The sequence below is a fragment of the Schistocerca nitens genome, chromosome 6 (genome assembly GCF_023898315.1).
Source record: "Schistocerca nitens isolate TAMUIC-IGC-003100 chromosome 6, iqSchNite1.1, whole genome shotgun sequence".
NCBI classification, from domain to species: Eukaryota; Metazoa; Arthropoda; class Insecta; order Orthoptera; family Acrididae; genus Schistocerca; species Schistocerca nitens.
The window spans coordinates 738,577,571-738,595,934 of record NC_064619.1 but is presented as its reverse complement, the minus strand read 5'-3'; the positions used below and the strand labels follow the sequence as shown (position 1 = coordinate 738,595,934).

The 18,364-nt window shown below is 43.3% G+C and overlaps 1 protein-coding gene across 1 annotated transcript in view; it reads right to left on the bottom strand.

The window, feature by feature from the left end:
• The window catches only part of LOC126262787 (trehalase-like), a 361,100-nt gene that overhangs the window by 216,744 nt on the left and 125,992 nt on the right, over positions 1 to 18,364 (bottom strand). Inside the window, exon 4 of the mRNA XM_049959608.1 lies at positions 11,738 to 12,066. Within this exon, the coding sequence (XP_049815565.1) occupies positions 11,738 to 12,066 (329 nt within the window). The remainder of the gene's footprint in view (positions 1 to 11,737; positions 12,067 to 18,364) is intronic.

The window sequence follows — 18,364 nt, the reverse complement described above, 5'->3', positions numbered from 1 at the left end:
CTTTTCGCGGATGATGCTGTAGTATACAGAGAAGTTGCAGCATTAGAAAATTGTAGCGAAATGCAGGAAGATCTGCAGCGGATAGGCACTTGGTGCAGGGAGTGGCAACTGTCCCTTAACATAGACAAATGTAATGTATTGCGAATACATAGAAAGAAGGATCCTTTATTGTATGATTATATGATAGCGGAACAAACACTGGTAGCAGTTACTTCTGTAAAATATCTGGGAGTATGCGTGCGGAACGATTTGAAGTGGAATGATCATATAAAATTAATTGTTGGTAAGGCGGGTACCATTCATTGGGAGAGTCCTTAGAAAATGTAGTCCATCAACAAAGGAGGTGGCTTACAAAACACTCGTTCGACCTATACTTGAGTATTGCTCATCAGTGTGGGATCCGTACAAGATCGGGTTGACGGAGGAGATAGAGAAGATCCAAAGAAGAGCGGCGCGTTTCGTCACAGTGTTATTTAGTAACCGTGATAGCGTTACGGAGATGTTTAATAAACTCAAGTGGCAGACTCTGCAAGAGAGGCGCTCTGCATCGCGGTGTAGCTTGCTCGCCAGGTTTCGAGAGGGTGCGTTTCTGGATGAGGTATCGAATATATTGCTTCCCCCTACTTATACCTCCCGAGGAAATCACGAATGTAAAATTAGAGAGATTAGAGCGCGCACGGAGGCTTTCAAACACTCGTTCTTCCCGCGAACCATACGCGACTGGAACAGGAAAGGGAGGTAATGACAGTGGCACGTAAAGTGCCCTCCGCCACACACCGTTGGGTGGCTTGCGGAGTATAAATGTAGATGTAGATATAAATGCAGCGATATATTTTTTTAACGGAATTGGAAAAGTGTTAAATGGACGACTGCAGTGATACCTTTCTGCCCCTTTTTTTCCTGATTTTGTCCCGTACCTTCTACGGAGCGTGCCACTTGGCAATGTTAGTGGTAGAGGGCGGCCAGGTGCCCTTCGTGCTGTCACTCTTCCCTCTTCGCTTTAATAATTCACATTGCTCTGTCAGTTTTTGCCATACTTCATCCAATTTGTAACTGTATTAGAACATAATTTTTATTGTGAAAATTGATGAGAAAAAGTTGCGACCTACTTATTTCAGTGTAATCTAAACAGAATTTCGATTGATTTTCGGAATGTTTAGGTAACTCTTTCCGGCGATGTATGAGATACAGCAGTGCGGTCGTGAAGGGACAGATCAGCTGTTGCACGTTACGCGGTACGGAGTAGCCTTCTACACGAGTCTCCCTTGTGACAGGACGTTTTAATACAGCAGCAGGCAGTGTCGCACATTTGTCATGTTGGCGCAGGCACATTTTGCTGTGAACTTAAATCTAGAAGACGTACTGAGCAATGCTACCGATTTGGCGAACGTTTGCTGAAACGAACAACACAACACAAATAAGCTAGCAGTTGGCCCGCTGCACATACGGGTAATAGTTTTATATAACAGCTCTGTGGCAACGGGCGTTTATTGATGGGCACAGCCAGACAGGCAGGGAGCGATTTTGTTACCCGCATCGCCTCGGCTGGCTCCTCCGCCTCGAGAAAAGTCGTCCGTGACAAGTATGGAATGAGAAAAAAGTGTTCCCTTGGTAACAGGTTGAGGCTGCATAGTCCTTGGGCGTAATCACTAACTCTGGCTGCCCAAGCGGCACATCCCTTTACAAACCAACGTTACATACGTAAGAGAATGGGGCAAAAACTGTTACATGCAAGTAGAAGTGATGTACTTACCCATAGTTAGTAGTCAAATAGGTTCATCTTATATCCTCCTTTCAAGACACTGTCCATTCCGTTCAACTGCTCTTGCAGGTCCTTCGCTGTCTCTGACAGAATTACAATGTCATCGGCGAACCTCAAAGTTTTTATTTCTTCTCCATGGATTTTAATTCCTACTCCAAATTTTTCTTTTGTTTCCTTTACTGATTGCTCAATATACAGATTGAATAACATTGGGGATAGGCTACAACCCTGTTTTACTCCCTTCCCAACTACTACTTCCCTTTCATGCCTCTCGACTCTTATAACTGCCATCTGGTTTCTGTACAAATTGTAAATAGCCTTTTGCTCCCTGTATTTGACTCCTGCCACCTTCAGAATTTGGAAGAGAGTATTCCAGTGAACATTGTCAAAAGCTTTTTCTAAGTCTACAAATTCCAGAAATGTAGGTTTGCCTTTCCTTACTCTATCTTGTAAGATAAGTCATAGGGTCAGTATTGCCTCGCATGTTCCAACCATTCTATGGAATCCAAACTAATCTTCCCCGAGGTTGGCTTCTACCAGTTTTTCCTTTCGTCTGTAAAGAACTCATGTTAGTATTTTGCATCCATGACTTATTAAACTGTTAGTTCGGTAATTTTCATACCTGTGAACACTTGCTTTCTCTGGGATTGGAATTATTACATTCTTCTTGAAGTCTGAGGGTATTTCGCCTGTCTCATACATCTTTCTCACCAGATGGTAGAGTTTTCTCAGGGCTATAGGTAGTTCTAATGGAACGTTGTCTATTCCCAGGGCCTTGTTGTGACTTACGTCTCTTAGTGTTCTGTCAAACTCTTCATGTACTATCATATCTCACATTTCATCTTCATCTACATTCTCTTCCATTTCCATACTATTGCCCTCAAGTACATTGCCCTTGTGTAGACCCTCTGTATATTCCAGCCACCTTTCTGCTTTCCTTTCTTTGCTTAGAACTCGTTTTCCATCTGAGCTCTTGATATTCATGCAATGTTTCTCTTTTCTCCAAAGGTCTCTTTAATTTTCCTGTGGGCAGTATTTATCTTACCCCTAGTTATATATGCGTCTACATCCTCACATTTGTCCTCTAACCATCCCCGCATAGCCATTTTGCACTTCCTGCCGATCTCATTCTTAAAACTTTTGTTTTCCTTTTTGCATGCTTCATTTACTGTATTCTTATATTTTCTCCTTTCATCAATTAAATTCAATATCTCTTCTGTTATCCAAAGATTTGTACTAGCCCTCGTCTTTTTACCTATTTGAACCTCTGCTGCCTTCACTATTTCAGCTCTCAAAGCTACTCACTCTTCTTCTACTGTATTTCTTTCCCCCATTCTTGTCAATCACAAGTTAATACATTTGAATATTTAGGATGCAGTATGGCATACAGCCCCCCCCCCCCCCCCCCCATGAACCATGGACCTTGCCATTGGTGGGGAGGCTTGAGTGCCTCAGCGATACAGATAGCCATACCGTAGGTACAACCACAACGGAGGGGTATCTGTTGAGAGGCGAGACAAACGTGTGGTTCCTGAAGAGGGGCAGCAACCTTTTCAGTAGTTGCAAGGGCAACAGTCTGGATGATTGACTGATATGGCCTTGTAACAAGAACCCTAACGGCCTTGCTGTGCTGGTACTGCGAACGGCTGAAAGCAAGGGGAAACTACGGCCGTAATTTTTCCCGAGGGCATGCAGCTTTACTGTATGATTAAATGATGATGGCGTCCTCTTGGGTAAAATATTCCGGAAGTAAATAGTCCCCCATTCAGATCTCCGGGCGGGGACTACTCAAGAGGATGTCGTTATCAGGAGAAAGAAAACTGGCGTTCTATGGATCGGAGCGTGGAATGTCAGATCCCTTAATCGGGCATGTAGGCTAGAAAATTTAAAAAGGGAAATGGATAGGTTAAAGTTAGATATAGTGGGAATTAGTGAAGTTCAGTGGCAGGAGGATCAAGACTTCTGGTCAGGTGACTACAGTTCAAAAATGGTTCAAATGGCTCTGAGCACTATGGGACTCAACTGCTGAGGTCATTAGTCCCCTAGAACTCAGAACTAGTTAAACCTAACTAACCTAAGGACATCACAAACATCCATGTCCGAGGCAGGATTCGAACCTGCGACCGTAGCAGCCTTGCGGTTCCAGACTGCAGCGCCTTTAACCGCACGGGACTACAGTCAAATAGGGGTAATGCAGGAGTAGGTTTAATAATGAATAGGAAATAGGAATGCGGGTAAGCTACTACAAACAGCATAGTGAACGCATTATTGTGGCCAAGATAGATACGAAGCCCACACCTACTACAGTAGTACAAGTTTATATGCCAACTAGCTCTGCAGATGACGAAGAAATTGAAGTAATGTATGATGAAATAAAAGTAATTATTCAGATAGTGAAGGGAGACGAAAATTTAATAGTCATGGGTGACTGGAATTCGAGTGTAGGAAAAGGGAGAGAAGGAAACGTAGTAGGTGAATATGGATTGGGGCTAAGAAATGAAAGAGGAAGCCGCCTGGTAGAATTTTGCACAGAGCATAACTTAATCATAGCTAACACTTGGTTTAAGAATCATGATAGAAGGTTGTATACATGGAAGAACCCTGGAAATACTAAAAGGTATCAGATAGATTATATAATGGTAAGACAGAGATTTAGGAACCAGGTTTTAAATTGTAAGACATTTCCAGGGGCAGACGTGGACTCTGACCACAATCTATTGGTTATGACCTGTAGATTAAAACTGAAGAAACTGCAAGAAGGTGGGAATTTAAGGAAATGGGACCTGGATAAACTGAAAGAACCAGAGGTTGTACAGAGTCTCAGGGAGAGCATAAGAGAACAATTGACAGAAATGGGGGAAAGAAATACAGTAGAAGAAGAATGGGTAGCTTTGAGGGATGAAGTAGTGAAGGCAGCAGAGGATCAAGTAGGTAAAAAGACGAGGGCTAGTAGAAATCCATAGGTAGCAGAAGAAATATTGAATTTAATTGATGAAAGGAGAAAATATAAAAATACAGTAAATGAAGCAGGCAAAAAGGAATACAAACGTCTCAAAAATGAGATCGACAGGAAGTGCAAAATGGCTAAGCAGGGATGGCTAGAGGACAAATGTAAGGATGTAGAGGATTATCTCACTTGGAGTAAGATACATACTGCCTACAGGAAAATTAAAGAGACCTTTGGAGCTAAGAGAAACACTTGTATGGACATCAAGAGCTCAGATGGAAACCCAGTTCTAAGCAAAGAAGGAAAAGCAGAAAGGTGGAAGGAGTATATAGAGGGTCTATACAAGGGCGATGTACTTGAGGACAATATTATGGAAACGGAAGAGGATGTGGATGAAGATGAAATGGGAGATACGATACTTCGTGAAGAGTTTGACAGAGCACTGAAAGACCTGAGTCGAAACAAGGCCCCCGGAGTAGACAACATTCAATTGGAACTACTGACGGCCTTGGGAGAGACAGTCCTGACAAAACTCTACCATCTGGTGAGCAAGATGTATGAAACAGGCGAAATACGCACAGACTTCAAGAAGAATATAATAATTCCAATCCCAAAGGAAGCAGGTGTTGACAGATGTGAAAATTACCGAACTATCAGTTTAATAAGACACAGCTGCAAAATACTAACACGAATTCTTTACAGACGAATGGAAAAACTAGTAGAAGCCGACCTCGGGGAAGATCAGTTTGGATTCCGTAGAAATACTGGAACACGTGAGGCAATACTGACCTTACGACTTATCTTAGAAGAAAGATTAAGGAAAGGCAAACCTACGTTTCTAGCATTTGTAGACTTAGAGAAAGCTTTTGACAATGTTGACTGGAATACTCTCTTTCAAATTCTAAAGGTGGCAGGGGTAAAATACAGGGAGCGAAAGGCTATTTACAATTTGTACAGAAACCAGATGGCAGTTATAAGAGTCGAGGGACATGAAAGGGAAGCAGTGGTTGGGAAGGGAGTAAGACAGGGTTGTAGCCTCTCCCCGATGTTATTCAATCTGTATATTGAGCAAGCAGTAAAGGAAACAAAAGAAAAATTCGGAGTCGGTATTAAAATCCATGGAGAAGAAATAAAAACTTTGAGGTGCGCCGATGACATTGTAATTCTGTCAGACACAGCAAGGGACCTGGAAGAGCAGCTGAACGGAATGGACAGTGTCTTGAAAGGAGGATATAAGATGAACATCAACAAAAGCAAAACGAGGATAATGGAATGTTGTCGAATTAAGTCGGGTGATGCTGAGGGAATTAGATTAGGGAATGAGACACTTAAAGTAGTTAAGGAGTTTTGCTACTTGGGGAGCAAAAAACTGATGATGGTCGAAGTAAAGAGGATATAAAATGTAGACTGGCAATGGCTAGGAAAGCATTTCTGAAGAAGAGAAATTTGTTAACATCGAGTATAGATTTAATGTCAGGAAGTCATTTCTGAAAGTACTTGTATGGAGTGTAGCCATGTATGGAAGTGAAACATGGACGGTTAATAGTTTGGACAAGAAGAGAATAGAAGCTTTCGAAATGTGGTGCTACAGAAGAATGCTGAAGATTAGATGGGTAGATCACATAACTAATGAGGAAGTATTGAATAGGATTGGGGAGAAGAGAAGTTTGTGGCACAACTTGACCAGAAGAAGGGATCGGTTGGTAGGAAATGTTCTGAGGCATCAAGGGATCACCAATTTAGTATTGGAGGGCAGCGTGGAGGGTAAAAATCGTAGGGGGAGACCAAGAGATGAATACACTAAGCAGATTCAGAAGGATGAAGGTTGCAGTAGGTACTGGGAGATGAAGAAGCTTGCACAGGATAGAGTAGCATGGAGAGCTGCATCAAACCAGTCTCGGAACTGAAGACCACAACAACAACATGGCATACAGGTCAAACAGTGAAATACAAGTAAGTTAGACCTATTTAACAATTTCTGTGAAACTTTGCGCAGAATACTGAGATAAAAAGCCCGCAGAAATATTCTCTGAAGTTCTGTAGGGTTATGGCTATAGCAGTAATGTTCTATGGGTGCGAAAACTGGACTCTTAAGATGTGAAATGGAAAGAGAACAAAGGCATGTTAATGAATTTCCTTAGATATGTGGCTGGATATATTTTGATGGATAAAAAGAGAGGTGATGGCATCCAGCTGAACTGAATATGCAAAACATAACTGACATAATAAAATGATATCAGTCTATGCAGGAAGAACATATAGACTCTATGCCAGACCTAAGAATCACTAAGGCCTTAAAAACAATATAAACCAAGAGGCAAAAGATCCCAAAGAGGATCAGTGAAGAGATGGCCTGACCAATTTGGAAGGGGACAGGACCGACCAAAAGGTCTAATCCTTGATGATGATGATGATGATGATGATGAACCAGTTATGTATTTAACTTAATACCGACAGTGCTTATGTTACAACTATTGATCAGTCACGCCAGAAATCTCATAACTTCACATTTTTGTAGTTGTTTGATCTGCCTTGTTCTTAGTTGTATGTTAAAGAAGCTCAATATCAGATTCAGTCATAAATGCCATTGCATTTTTCTGCTTGTTAGATTGTGTCAAAAGAAGCATGACGTAACATGACAACAATAAGAGAAATGTAGCAGTTTCTCAAAACTTTACCTCAAAGCTGACGTTCAGCAAACATTCTGCTTGTGTCTTTCTATCTTTAAGGTGTTTTCCTTTTACTTTTTTCTGAGCTCACTGTGCTATTTAAAGAATTTGCACCGAAACGTCAAAGATGATATGAGAACATCTGCAGCCTGAATATTTACCATAACAAGCTCAATAATTCTGGAACAAAAAACAGCTGATCATTAATGGAAACTATGGACTGAGCATAACTGTATAGGTAGCATGGACAGAAGGCCAAACCTCTCGCTAAATTTGGAACAAAATTTTACAATTGTAGTCCATAATCTTGATAGATGTCTGAAGGTTTTTATATTATCTTTACCAGTTGACGTTGAGAATGCAACAGTGATTGGAGTCTATTGAAAAAAATGTTTTCAGTGAAGCATAGTTTAAAGGCGCAGTCTCTCTTCGAACATCTAGACCTTTGTTGGAAGAAGACTGAAAATTTCCTTATAGTTTTAGTGCAGATGATGCCTTTCCTCTGACAAAATCCATGATGAGGCCATATCTGAAGAGACAATTAATGGATGAAAGGAATATATTTCATTACAGAGTATAAGGTCTGTAGAATGTTCTTCTGTTATGTTAGTGTCAAAGATTCTGGTGTTGGATCTTCAGTAAATTGTTACTTCCCAGAATAGTATTCCAGGTAGACGTTAAAAAATTTTCAAAGTTCTTCCCTGGCAACGCCAGAAGGAGCACAGAGTGGGTCAATAACCAGCAGAATGCCAACAAGAGAGAAATGCTGATCGAGTGACAGTGAATACCAGAGCTACTGCAACACTCGGAACTGGCCAAGTGCTCAAGCAAGCGAATATAGCACAATAACATCATGGCAAGAGAAGGATACCATCATAATGGTGACTGCACAGAGTGTCACAAGAAAGCGTAGATCAATTGTTAAGTGCAACTGTGCAGGGACCAATGTAGCAGAAAAGAGCATATGAAAGATTAAGTTGAGATATCCTGAAGCAACCAAGAGAGCTGACTAAATTGGAAAACCAGGATGCATGGTGTCATTGCTGCCTCACTGTACCAGAGCACAAGAGTGCACCCAATGGAAATATTTCTCCTGTTCTGTTTGATTTCTGTTTAGTTGCACAGTTCTGTCGACCCTCTACTCACCGTTGAACTTCCTCAGAGCACAGAGTCCTGTTGGAGGTGCTTAGCTGCTGTGAGTTGCAGCACCTACTACTGAGCCCATGCTGATGGGGTGTTGGGACTGTCCCCATCCAGCTGTCCTTCTGGAGACCTGACAACAGGACCCATTAGCATTGTGAAGGTGAGTCTTTGATGCAGCTTACTGTAACTCCTGCAGCAGGCACCGATGCTGCCAGCATCTCTCTTGTCATGAGAGGCCTCGGCCTTCCTCTGCATGGTACACACACTCTGAGCAGGGCTTTAGATTACCTCTTGTTGGTGAAGACGACGGTTCAATCCCGTCTCCAGCCATCCTGATTTAGGTTTTCCGTGATTTCCCTAAATCGTTTCAGGCAAATGCCGGGTTGGTTCCTTTAAAATGGCACGGCCGATTTCCTTCCCAATCCTTCCCTAACCCGAGCTTGCGCTCCGTCTCTAATGACCTCGTTGTCGACGGGACGTTAAACACTAACCTAACCTAAACTTGTTGGTGAAGATCTTTGATGTCAATGAAAAGACTCTGAGATCAGCTAGCAGAGCTGTGGGCCACTGTCCCACAATGACTGTGTTTGTGGTGCTACCAGGGTCATCGTCCACTTGTTGCGTAGCAGCCTGCTACACGAGTGTTGCTGTCGCTCCGAGACTATCAACACCCACTGACCTGGCCTGTGCTCCACCAGCATGCCTCAGCTTCCAGCATCCTGCCGATGATAACTGTGTACTTGTGATCATTAAATATGTAACTGACAGTCATGTTTTACTTAACACACTTGAGTGTCTGACAGATCCTCACCACTATAACCCACCTGCCACAGTCCTGATGACATTAGAGGACACAGACTGGCGCTCTATAGAATTGTGACATGAATAAAATTGATGTGATAGTTGAAGCTATTTCTTTGTTTCACAACTTTAGGATTCATGACAGTGTATTCGTGACATGTATGCAGCACAATTTAGACCAACATATTGAGAACTCACATCAAAAACCAGAAAACCAACAGTGACCTACAAACAATGCCATCGAGCTGAGTAATCCACTCTGAAGTTTTCTTGTAAGCACAAGTGGAGCATTGTCTTTTCAGAGAAAAGTGTGTATGTAGCAACATACTGAAAGGATATGATATTACATAATAAATAATTTTAATATACCAGAGTAAAAAGTATAAAATAAGTGTCGCTAAGCCAATTCAGATTCCTAATCCCATACAGATAACCCTACAAAGTTACAGTTGTGAATTTTTAATGGATATGTAAATACGTCTTATAAGATTTAAAATGAACGTGGAGTGTATTGCATAGAAGGTAGTAAGGACAAATTTTTCATACACCATATATGTTGCATGCCCCCCAGGTTTCTCGTTTTAAATCTTACAAGTATTTTCATAGCTATTAAAAATTCACAATCACAAATTTTCAGGACCATTGTATGGGGTTAGGAATCTGTATTGGCTTAGGAAAGCTTATGTTACACTTTTTAGTCCAATTTAAAAGATAGTGTATTAAATTCGTTACTTAAATAAGTTTCTTCTGCTTTCCAGTCGTGTTTGTATGATATTTTTGAATGGACTTCGACTTATAGATAACATTATAAGAGACGTTAATTTTCACGTTTATTTCAGTGTCTTTTCACCTGGAACAGAATAGTGTTGAACCCATCTACTGTGTGCCCCTATAGCTGAGTGGGCGGCATGGCTGACTGCCATGTGGGGGAGCCGGCTTCCGTTCCTGATAATTCCAGGGATCTTGCCCCCTTGGGAGGACTGGTCTCGGGTGCACTCGGCTTCGAGAGGCCAGCTGAGCCATTCGACTGATTAGTAAGTGTTCCGAGGTGAAAAATCCGGATAATGACTGTGAGGTTGGTGTACTGGCCACATGCTGCCCCCCCCCCCCATACTACCCTCATAATCCGCATACTACATCCAATGATGCCATTCACAGAGGGTGTACTACTACTAGACCTACCTATCAATGATGTATAAATCTGTTTAATTGTTTTTTCAAAGAAGTAAGCAAAATTAATTTTGTATGATTTATTACAATATTGTAACTGCAATATTAGTTTTATAGTGTCTGTGGCTTCATCCTTGTATACTACTTTTTCTCCTCCTCCTCCAGTCTCTGTCTATCTCCATCCTCTTTGTCCACCACCTCCTCTCTTCTCCATTTGTATATCTCCTCTCCTCCCGCCATCTGTATATGTCCTCCTCCTCCTCTTTCTGTCACTCTCCCCCACTGTCTCTGTCCATCCCTTCCTCCAACCTTTCTCTGTTCATCTCCTCTTCCAGCCTCTGTCTGACTATCTCCTCATTCCCCTCTCTCTGCTCATTTATTCCTCTCCCTTCTCTGTCTGTCCATCTGTTCTGCCCGCAGGTATCTCTCTATATGCTTCTCCCTGCTGAGTTATGTCTGCCCACACATACACTCCCCGAAACACATTCTGATACAACCACATGTATCGGTTGAGCAATGCAGCGTAGATTTCATATGTAATCAACCTTTCTTACTCCCAACCCACACTGGACGGACTGGCAAGAAAGCAGATTCATATTTGTCATCCAGTTCTGAGGTATGTTTGCATTTCGAGTCTCTAATTCACTGGGCAGTTATTTTAAAATCAATTGCAAATTTGCACTGGGTAGACGGACAGACAGACAGAAAAGAGAGCAACAAATAAAAATGAGATAAAAATGAATGCTGAATTCAGCATCATTCTCATTTTCCTGGGTGCAGAGGCAATTGAACAACCACTGTAGAAACTTTCATAATCTGCCAGTGGCACAGACACAGTGTGTGGCAAATGTGGAGCACAACAGTACATCTGGTTGTGGCATGGCAAACTGTACGACTCGGTGACGTCGAATCTATCCAGTAGCCAGTGTATGTTTTCCGACTGAAGTTGCAAGCTAGATGCGTGCCTCGTGCTACACCACACGGCACTGCACTTGTCACGTCATTTTGGTGCTTGCCCTGCATTTAACTTTTTATTTCTTCTCTCGGAACTGTAATTCTCTTTCCAAATTTCTCACTGATCTTAATTTTTGTTCAATGTATATATTGACTAAAATGAGTGACAGACTAGAACCCTGCACACGCTTTCACGCCATTCAACTCTGGTAACTGCAGCTGTGCTTCGGTACAAGCTGTAGGTAACACCTGCTGCCGGTGGCATTCTCGACTGTGAAAAGAGTGTGTCACCTGTAGGACTCTGGCCGCGGTCCCCTGGACGGCGAGAAGTAGCGCGCGAGTTGGCGCCCACCCACCGACACGGTGCGGTTGTGCATCCAGAAGTGGAACTCTGCGTCGAGCGCGGCTATGCCGCCGGCGAGGAAGGTGCGCTGCTCGCAGCCGGCGCGCTCGCAGTAGCGCACCAGCGCCTCCACCATGGGCGCCAGCAGCGGCGGCTGCGCGCGCTCCTTGTAGTAGACGCGCCCGCCGTTCGGCACGTGGCCCAGCTGCTGCACCAGGTACACCAGGTTGCCCACCACGCCGCGCACCGTCTCCGGCATGTCCGTCGCCAGCAGGCCCTGCCACACACCACCACACAACTCACTGACTGCTCACCCGAATAAGTCGTGACTGCATATTTAAAACGGTATACATGAATTAAACCGTAACGTAACTGCGATTGCCACTGCACCGGCAGCGGTAAACGTGACAATGGGTGACCAACTTGATGCGATGAACAGAGAGGTGAGACGAGGTTCTGTGTGTGTGTGTGTGTGTGTGTGTGTGTGTGTGTGTGTGTGTGTGTGTGTGTGTCGGTACATATCAATATCCTTCGTGTCAGCTCTCTTTCGTTCACAACTGCCAGCAACCTCAGAAATATTAAGTACAACCAAGGTAGTTGACCTTCATTCCGAATTTCTTGTGTACAGTCACCTTCTGTTAATATACACCAGTAACCTCAAGTAACCTCAGTGATTTATGAAAAGGAGGAGGAGACTAATGTTTAACGTCCCGTCGACAACGAGGTCATTAGAGACGGAGCGCAAGCTCGGGTTAGGGAAGGACGGCGAAGCAAATCGGCCGTGCCCTTCAAAGGATGCATCCCGGCGTTTGCCTGAAGCGATTTAGGGAAATCACGGAAAACCTAAATCAGGATGGCCGGGCGCGGGACTGAACCGTCGTCCTCCCGAATGCGAGTCCAGTGTGCTAACCACTGCGCGTGCTGAAAAGTAATGCGTCCGAATTTTTATGTGAAGTCTCTTAAGGCTTTTTAAATAAAAAGAAATGTTACTAAAATCCTATAACATCATTCTCCATGTCTACATATTAGTTTGTCAACATCGTCATCCAGGCGAACACACTTTCTCCAATGAGATATCACATTGTTCATACTCTTGCTGTAAAATTTTTGACTTTGTTGAAGGAGGCACAACTTCACCTCTGCTTCAACTGCTTCATCTCTATCAAAGTGAAGTCCTCAGAGGTGTTCTTTAAGTTTTGGAAACAGACGAAAACCGGCTGGTGCCAAGTCGGGACTGTACGGACAATGTTCAATGATAGTGAAACCCAGGCGTCAGATTGTTGTAGATGTCGCAAGTGCTCGTGTGATCTGGCATTAACCGGCTGAGTGGCCGAGCGGTTCTAGGCGTTACAGTCTGGAACCGCGCGATCGCTACGGTCGCAGGTTCGTATCCTGCCTCGGGCATGGATGTGTGTAATGTCCTTAGGTTAGTTAGGTTTAAATAGTTCTAAGTTCTAGGGGACCGATGACCTCAGCAGTTGAGTCTCACAGTGCTCAGAGCCATTTGAACCATCTTTTGTCTGCCACTGTCATGCTGCAGGACAGTGTGCTCCGTGTTTGGAAGATCTCTTCAAATTGGAAAGTCAATTGCAGCACGCTGTTCCTCATGCACCGACATAGCTACGTTACACACCACCATGTCAACACGTAGCGGAAGAGGGTTGCAGCTTGCGTCAGCAAAGCAGGAAAATGGACTGCAAACACGCCTCGCAGTAGCATGATCATCTGTCAGCTATAATGCAACTGTTTGAATGTTGCATCTGACACCAGTTGAAAACAGAAGAATCATAAATGCTATCGAACTGTGCCGATGTGTGTCGAGCAGAACTAAGGAACAAACTGGCACTGCGAAGTGGCCAGACGGTAGCACATGATGTTTATTCTATATTTTAAAAAGCTGAATTTCAGAACAATATTTTGTAAAAAAGCAGTTTACAATTGTAAGTATTATTACATGTTTTCAGAAATCGAAACTTGTGTCTCTTATGGCTCGAGGTGAGGATTGGGAGGGGTGGGGGGTGGGGGGGTGGGGTGTTTGTATTGGTTGAGGATGTGCGTCCCGTCACCTAAAATTTTAGAAATAGAGCACTGCTTACATGCCTCTGCGCGCGCTGTAATTATTCTAGTCTTCGGAATCCTTATGTGAATGATACGTACGGAGCCAAAGCACATCGCTCGATTCCTCACTTAATACATACTGGTACGTGAAGCCTTGTAAGTAGTTTGCATTGTCTAACAGTGAAATCAAAAAATCATCTTCACTGTACAAAAACGAGCTGTTAGAATAATGAAAAAATTATCAGCAGTTCAGAGCTAACACACTCCAAGCAATTATTTCGACAGCTGAATATTCAACTCGTGCCATGCGTCTAATACAAAAACGTGTTAATATAAAAAGGTACCTGACAGTCTCAAAACTGACATGTCTTCACTGTTACGACACGAGAACAGGTTAAACGAGAGGTTAAACGAGACACTACCACAGAAACAAACCATCATTCACGGTACTATGTTGTAGAAAAATTTCCGACACGGATAAAAGAAATTTTGTAGTCCTCATTTAAGGAAACTATTCAAATTTTTAATAAACTACTTGTAGTATGCCGTGTGTAGATTTCGTAAATTGCAATGTCTGTGATCCTTGTCCGCGATTGCGTGAGAGTCCAGAGGCTCTGTGGGCGCGAAGTTTAAAATCTTTGTCGCCCTTCTCCTTTTCTTGCCCCATTACGAATCACATTATATGAAGTAAATGGCCATTTTAATATTCCCACTCTTGTGCTGTTGATCATCGGGTCAGCAGTTACGGGAGGTACATGTACCACTTTCATAACAATAAATTATTATTAATGATCCTAATAATCAAGTTCAAGTATATTGACAATTACGTTGGAAAGGAATCTTAGTGTCCAGGAAATAGATAATATGTGATGTATTTGTCTTTTTATCTGGCGTGCAAGTTAGTGAGATAGTTAACGTTCATTTCGTTTTGGCGAAACTCCGAACCTGAAACTCTGATTTGTTTCAAAGATATTTTCATTGCGACATGATACCATTTAATGCCGCACACTACCCTATAGAAAAAGCAAGTACTCAATCTTTTATCGCGCTTTTAAATACATTGCAACATTATAGCTGCTGTTCTATGACAGGACTAGTTTTAATATATTCTGAAGTACAAATACAAGTCATTGATTTATGTCCCAACTAAATGTGATAGTATTTTTGCTCTTTCATGATTTTCATGGTAGCAAAAGATGCAGGTGAAGAACGTAAAAAAAAAAAAAATAAAAAAAAATAAAAATCGCGCAATGAGAGAGGAATCGAGACCAAAGTTGCTATCTTCATATACCCTTCTAGGCTTGTAAAACTTACAGACCTCGCTTGAGGGTCTGCAGCTCTGCGAAATGATTCGAAGTTTATTCGCTGACTGCGAATTCTTCGACAATAGCTGTATTAGTTATAGATATACTACCTATTGGCGATGTATGAAGATTTGTTCCGAACCGGGACCGTATTTCTCGCTTATCGTAAGTGGTCGCGTTAACTACTGCCGTGCACGCTCCCTGGGCCGACCCAAACTTCCATGTGTCGCACCGTCTACATCCTTTTATCGTAGTCCACTAAATTCATCACCTCGCAACATTACTTGGATTCCCGCAACAGGGACAATGGACATCGAGGAACCGACACCAGTGTTCTTATCAGCGTGTGCCCACCTAGACTTTTGATACTTAGGTGTTGAATTTAGTGGCGTATGATAGAAAGATGAAGACAGTGTGACGTGTGGAGATTTGGGTCTGCCCAGGGGGCGTGCGCGGACAGCTAGCCCGCCGCGTCGGCGATGCTGTAGAGTGCGGAGGTGTGGCGGATATCGTGCGCCGCGACTAAGTAGTTGAGACTTGTGAGCAATTACGAAGCATTGTGGAGAATTATGAAATATTGTGACGGAAATGCAGGCGAAGTCACCGTTGCTCATGCAGGGTTTGGAATACGGACAATCGGGATTTTCGAACTGCCGTTCGAAGCACCAGCGGAACAGATAACTGCAGGGGAGAATCCTCAGTAACGTTGCTGAACGGTGGTCCAATGCACGCAAATTCTAAGTGCTCAACGGAACGAGATAATTAAAGGTCGACTTGCACAAGCACGTACCGTCGTAGGTCAGCGTCTGTGGTTACTGAGGCGTCGTTACGTAAGACGGTCGGCGAGGACCAGCGCGGCGTGCAACTCTCGCGTCAACGGCCGTGCCGAGCGTCTGCAGCGGCGAGTGGCGCCGAGACCGCTGGCTGTGTCTGCACTGCCAGCGACTTGTCACCCGAGAAAGAGGGCACGGTGCCATCACTGACACGACAGAATCGAGACTACGCTAATCTTAGGACATCGTGACAGCTGCAACAGTTTCAGCACAATGGACCCCGAAAGGTGGGAAACCGATCCATTCTTCCGCTGCTGATACCGAAGTTACGCAACAACCTACTCTGAACGAGCATCCTCGAAGCGAAACGATTTTTCTCATGAAGCCGGTCTCGAATAAATGCACGAGCGACAACTTGACTCGGAACGCCACACTATTAGGAGAACTGACGAATATCGAGAAGATAACCTCAGCCAGCAGCCGGTGAAACCCAAACGACAAACATGTAAGCAAGAGACCCGAAGAGATTTAGGAACTAGAGCAAAAATTCTCATGTACCCAGACAATTCTCAGAACAGGTGGAAGCGAAAAACGTGACGTGACTCAGGTCGGAAAAGTAGACGTTCCAAAACCGAATGAAGATGTACATAAATTATGAACCTCCTCAGTCGAAGAACCGATCTAAACACGGGATCCCAATAGACCTTATAAGGAGACTGCGTCACCTGATGAAACTGACTGTGCTTGGTATTAACACTGAATGACGCAGCCGTATATAATTGTCACGCTCAATTTAAACAGGATTGTTTCCGACGAGAAGTTACTATCCCTAAATGGCTACTTTTAGTCCACCGACACTGATACTCGTATAACGATGATACCAGAGCCAGTTACGACGAAAATAGGGGAGGTGTTCAGATATGAGACAATCTTCTGAGTGTAGAACAACAATATGGTTCAAGAAAGACATACCATGTACATCACTAGCTATACTGGAAACTGAACGACGAATAACTGGAAAAATGTATGATCTACTTCTACTAAATGTGTATGCTCCCTCTGGATCCACGGGAAACGTTCGAGGAGCAACTTGTTCTGAGATGAAATTGCCCCATTAATACGATGCTCGCCTGAACATAGTTTTGGGTGGTGATTTTAATTCCTTATTGCGTCAGTGAGATCAAGTTCCGAATTTCAACTTTTGCAAGAAGCTGTCGTTGTCACTAATACACTATATTTAATAGATACTTGGTGCCACGCCGAGGATACAAGTACGTATCCAGTAATTCTGACTAGACAGGCTCTATGCAGCGGAAGGCTATATTCATAGTGTGGTTGACTGTGAAATTTGGTCCATAAATTTCTCAGGTCACTGAACATTTCATACAAGCGTGCAGCATACATAAAAAAAGTAATCGTTACTGGGACGAGGCTGTGCTGAAACAGATCAGTGATACATGGCAACGATGTCTTCGGATGCAAGACAGATACCCAACAAGCATCATGTGGTGGCTACAGTTTGTAAACGCACAGATAAAAAAATGCATCGTGCAATGTGGTTGTATGAAAGCATGTTGGCTAAAACACACCGTAAATTTACTTTTCATGGCCCTGTGAACTTTGCCGGCCGCGGTGGTCTAGCGGTTCTAGGCGCTCAGTCCGGAACCGCGCGACTGCTACGGTCGCAGGTTCGAATCCTGCCTCGGGCATGGATGTGTGTAATGTCCTTAGGTTAGTTAGGTTTAAGTAGTTCTAAGTTCTAGGGGACTGATGACCACAGATGTTAAGTCCCATAGTGCTCAGAGCCATTTGAACCAGCCTGTGAACTTTATGGTGACCCCATGAGATCAATAGCAAACAGCTATAGAATAAAACGTACTATGACAAGAATCTCAGCGTTTGTACGACAATCTCTAGGGGGGAAAAGGTCTGAGTGCTTTCTCCAGTTGAACTTACGCAGGAAAATACACCAATATACCACACGATCAGCAAAGCCAGTAGAGGTAAACAAAAGGTACTCCGCACTCTCAACGATGAATGGGGGCACGAATACGATCAAAAAGCCGCAATAAAAAAATTACGTGATGCAGTATTATACAGATTTTTAAGTCGGGCCGGCAACTGATGTGACGGCGAGTGAGCCCTTTTTACTCTTCATTCACCCCTGGTCAATCCTAATGACAACGCCGACCTCGTAGCCATCACTACCGGTGAAGAAATGTTGACCACAGTCAAAGTGTTTTCTACAAAGACCTCAGCTGGTTTAGACTGCCTGCCAATAGAATTTTATGCTTGCTTTTGGAACGTCATAGGAATAGAGTTCACCAAGTGTTAAAAACCATTCGAAAGCCAAGATCGCACAAAATATTTTTATTCAAGACAACCAGTTTCAACAGTCTTCGGTGTTATCTTCAAGTCTTAAACATTTTTTTGTAGGAAG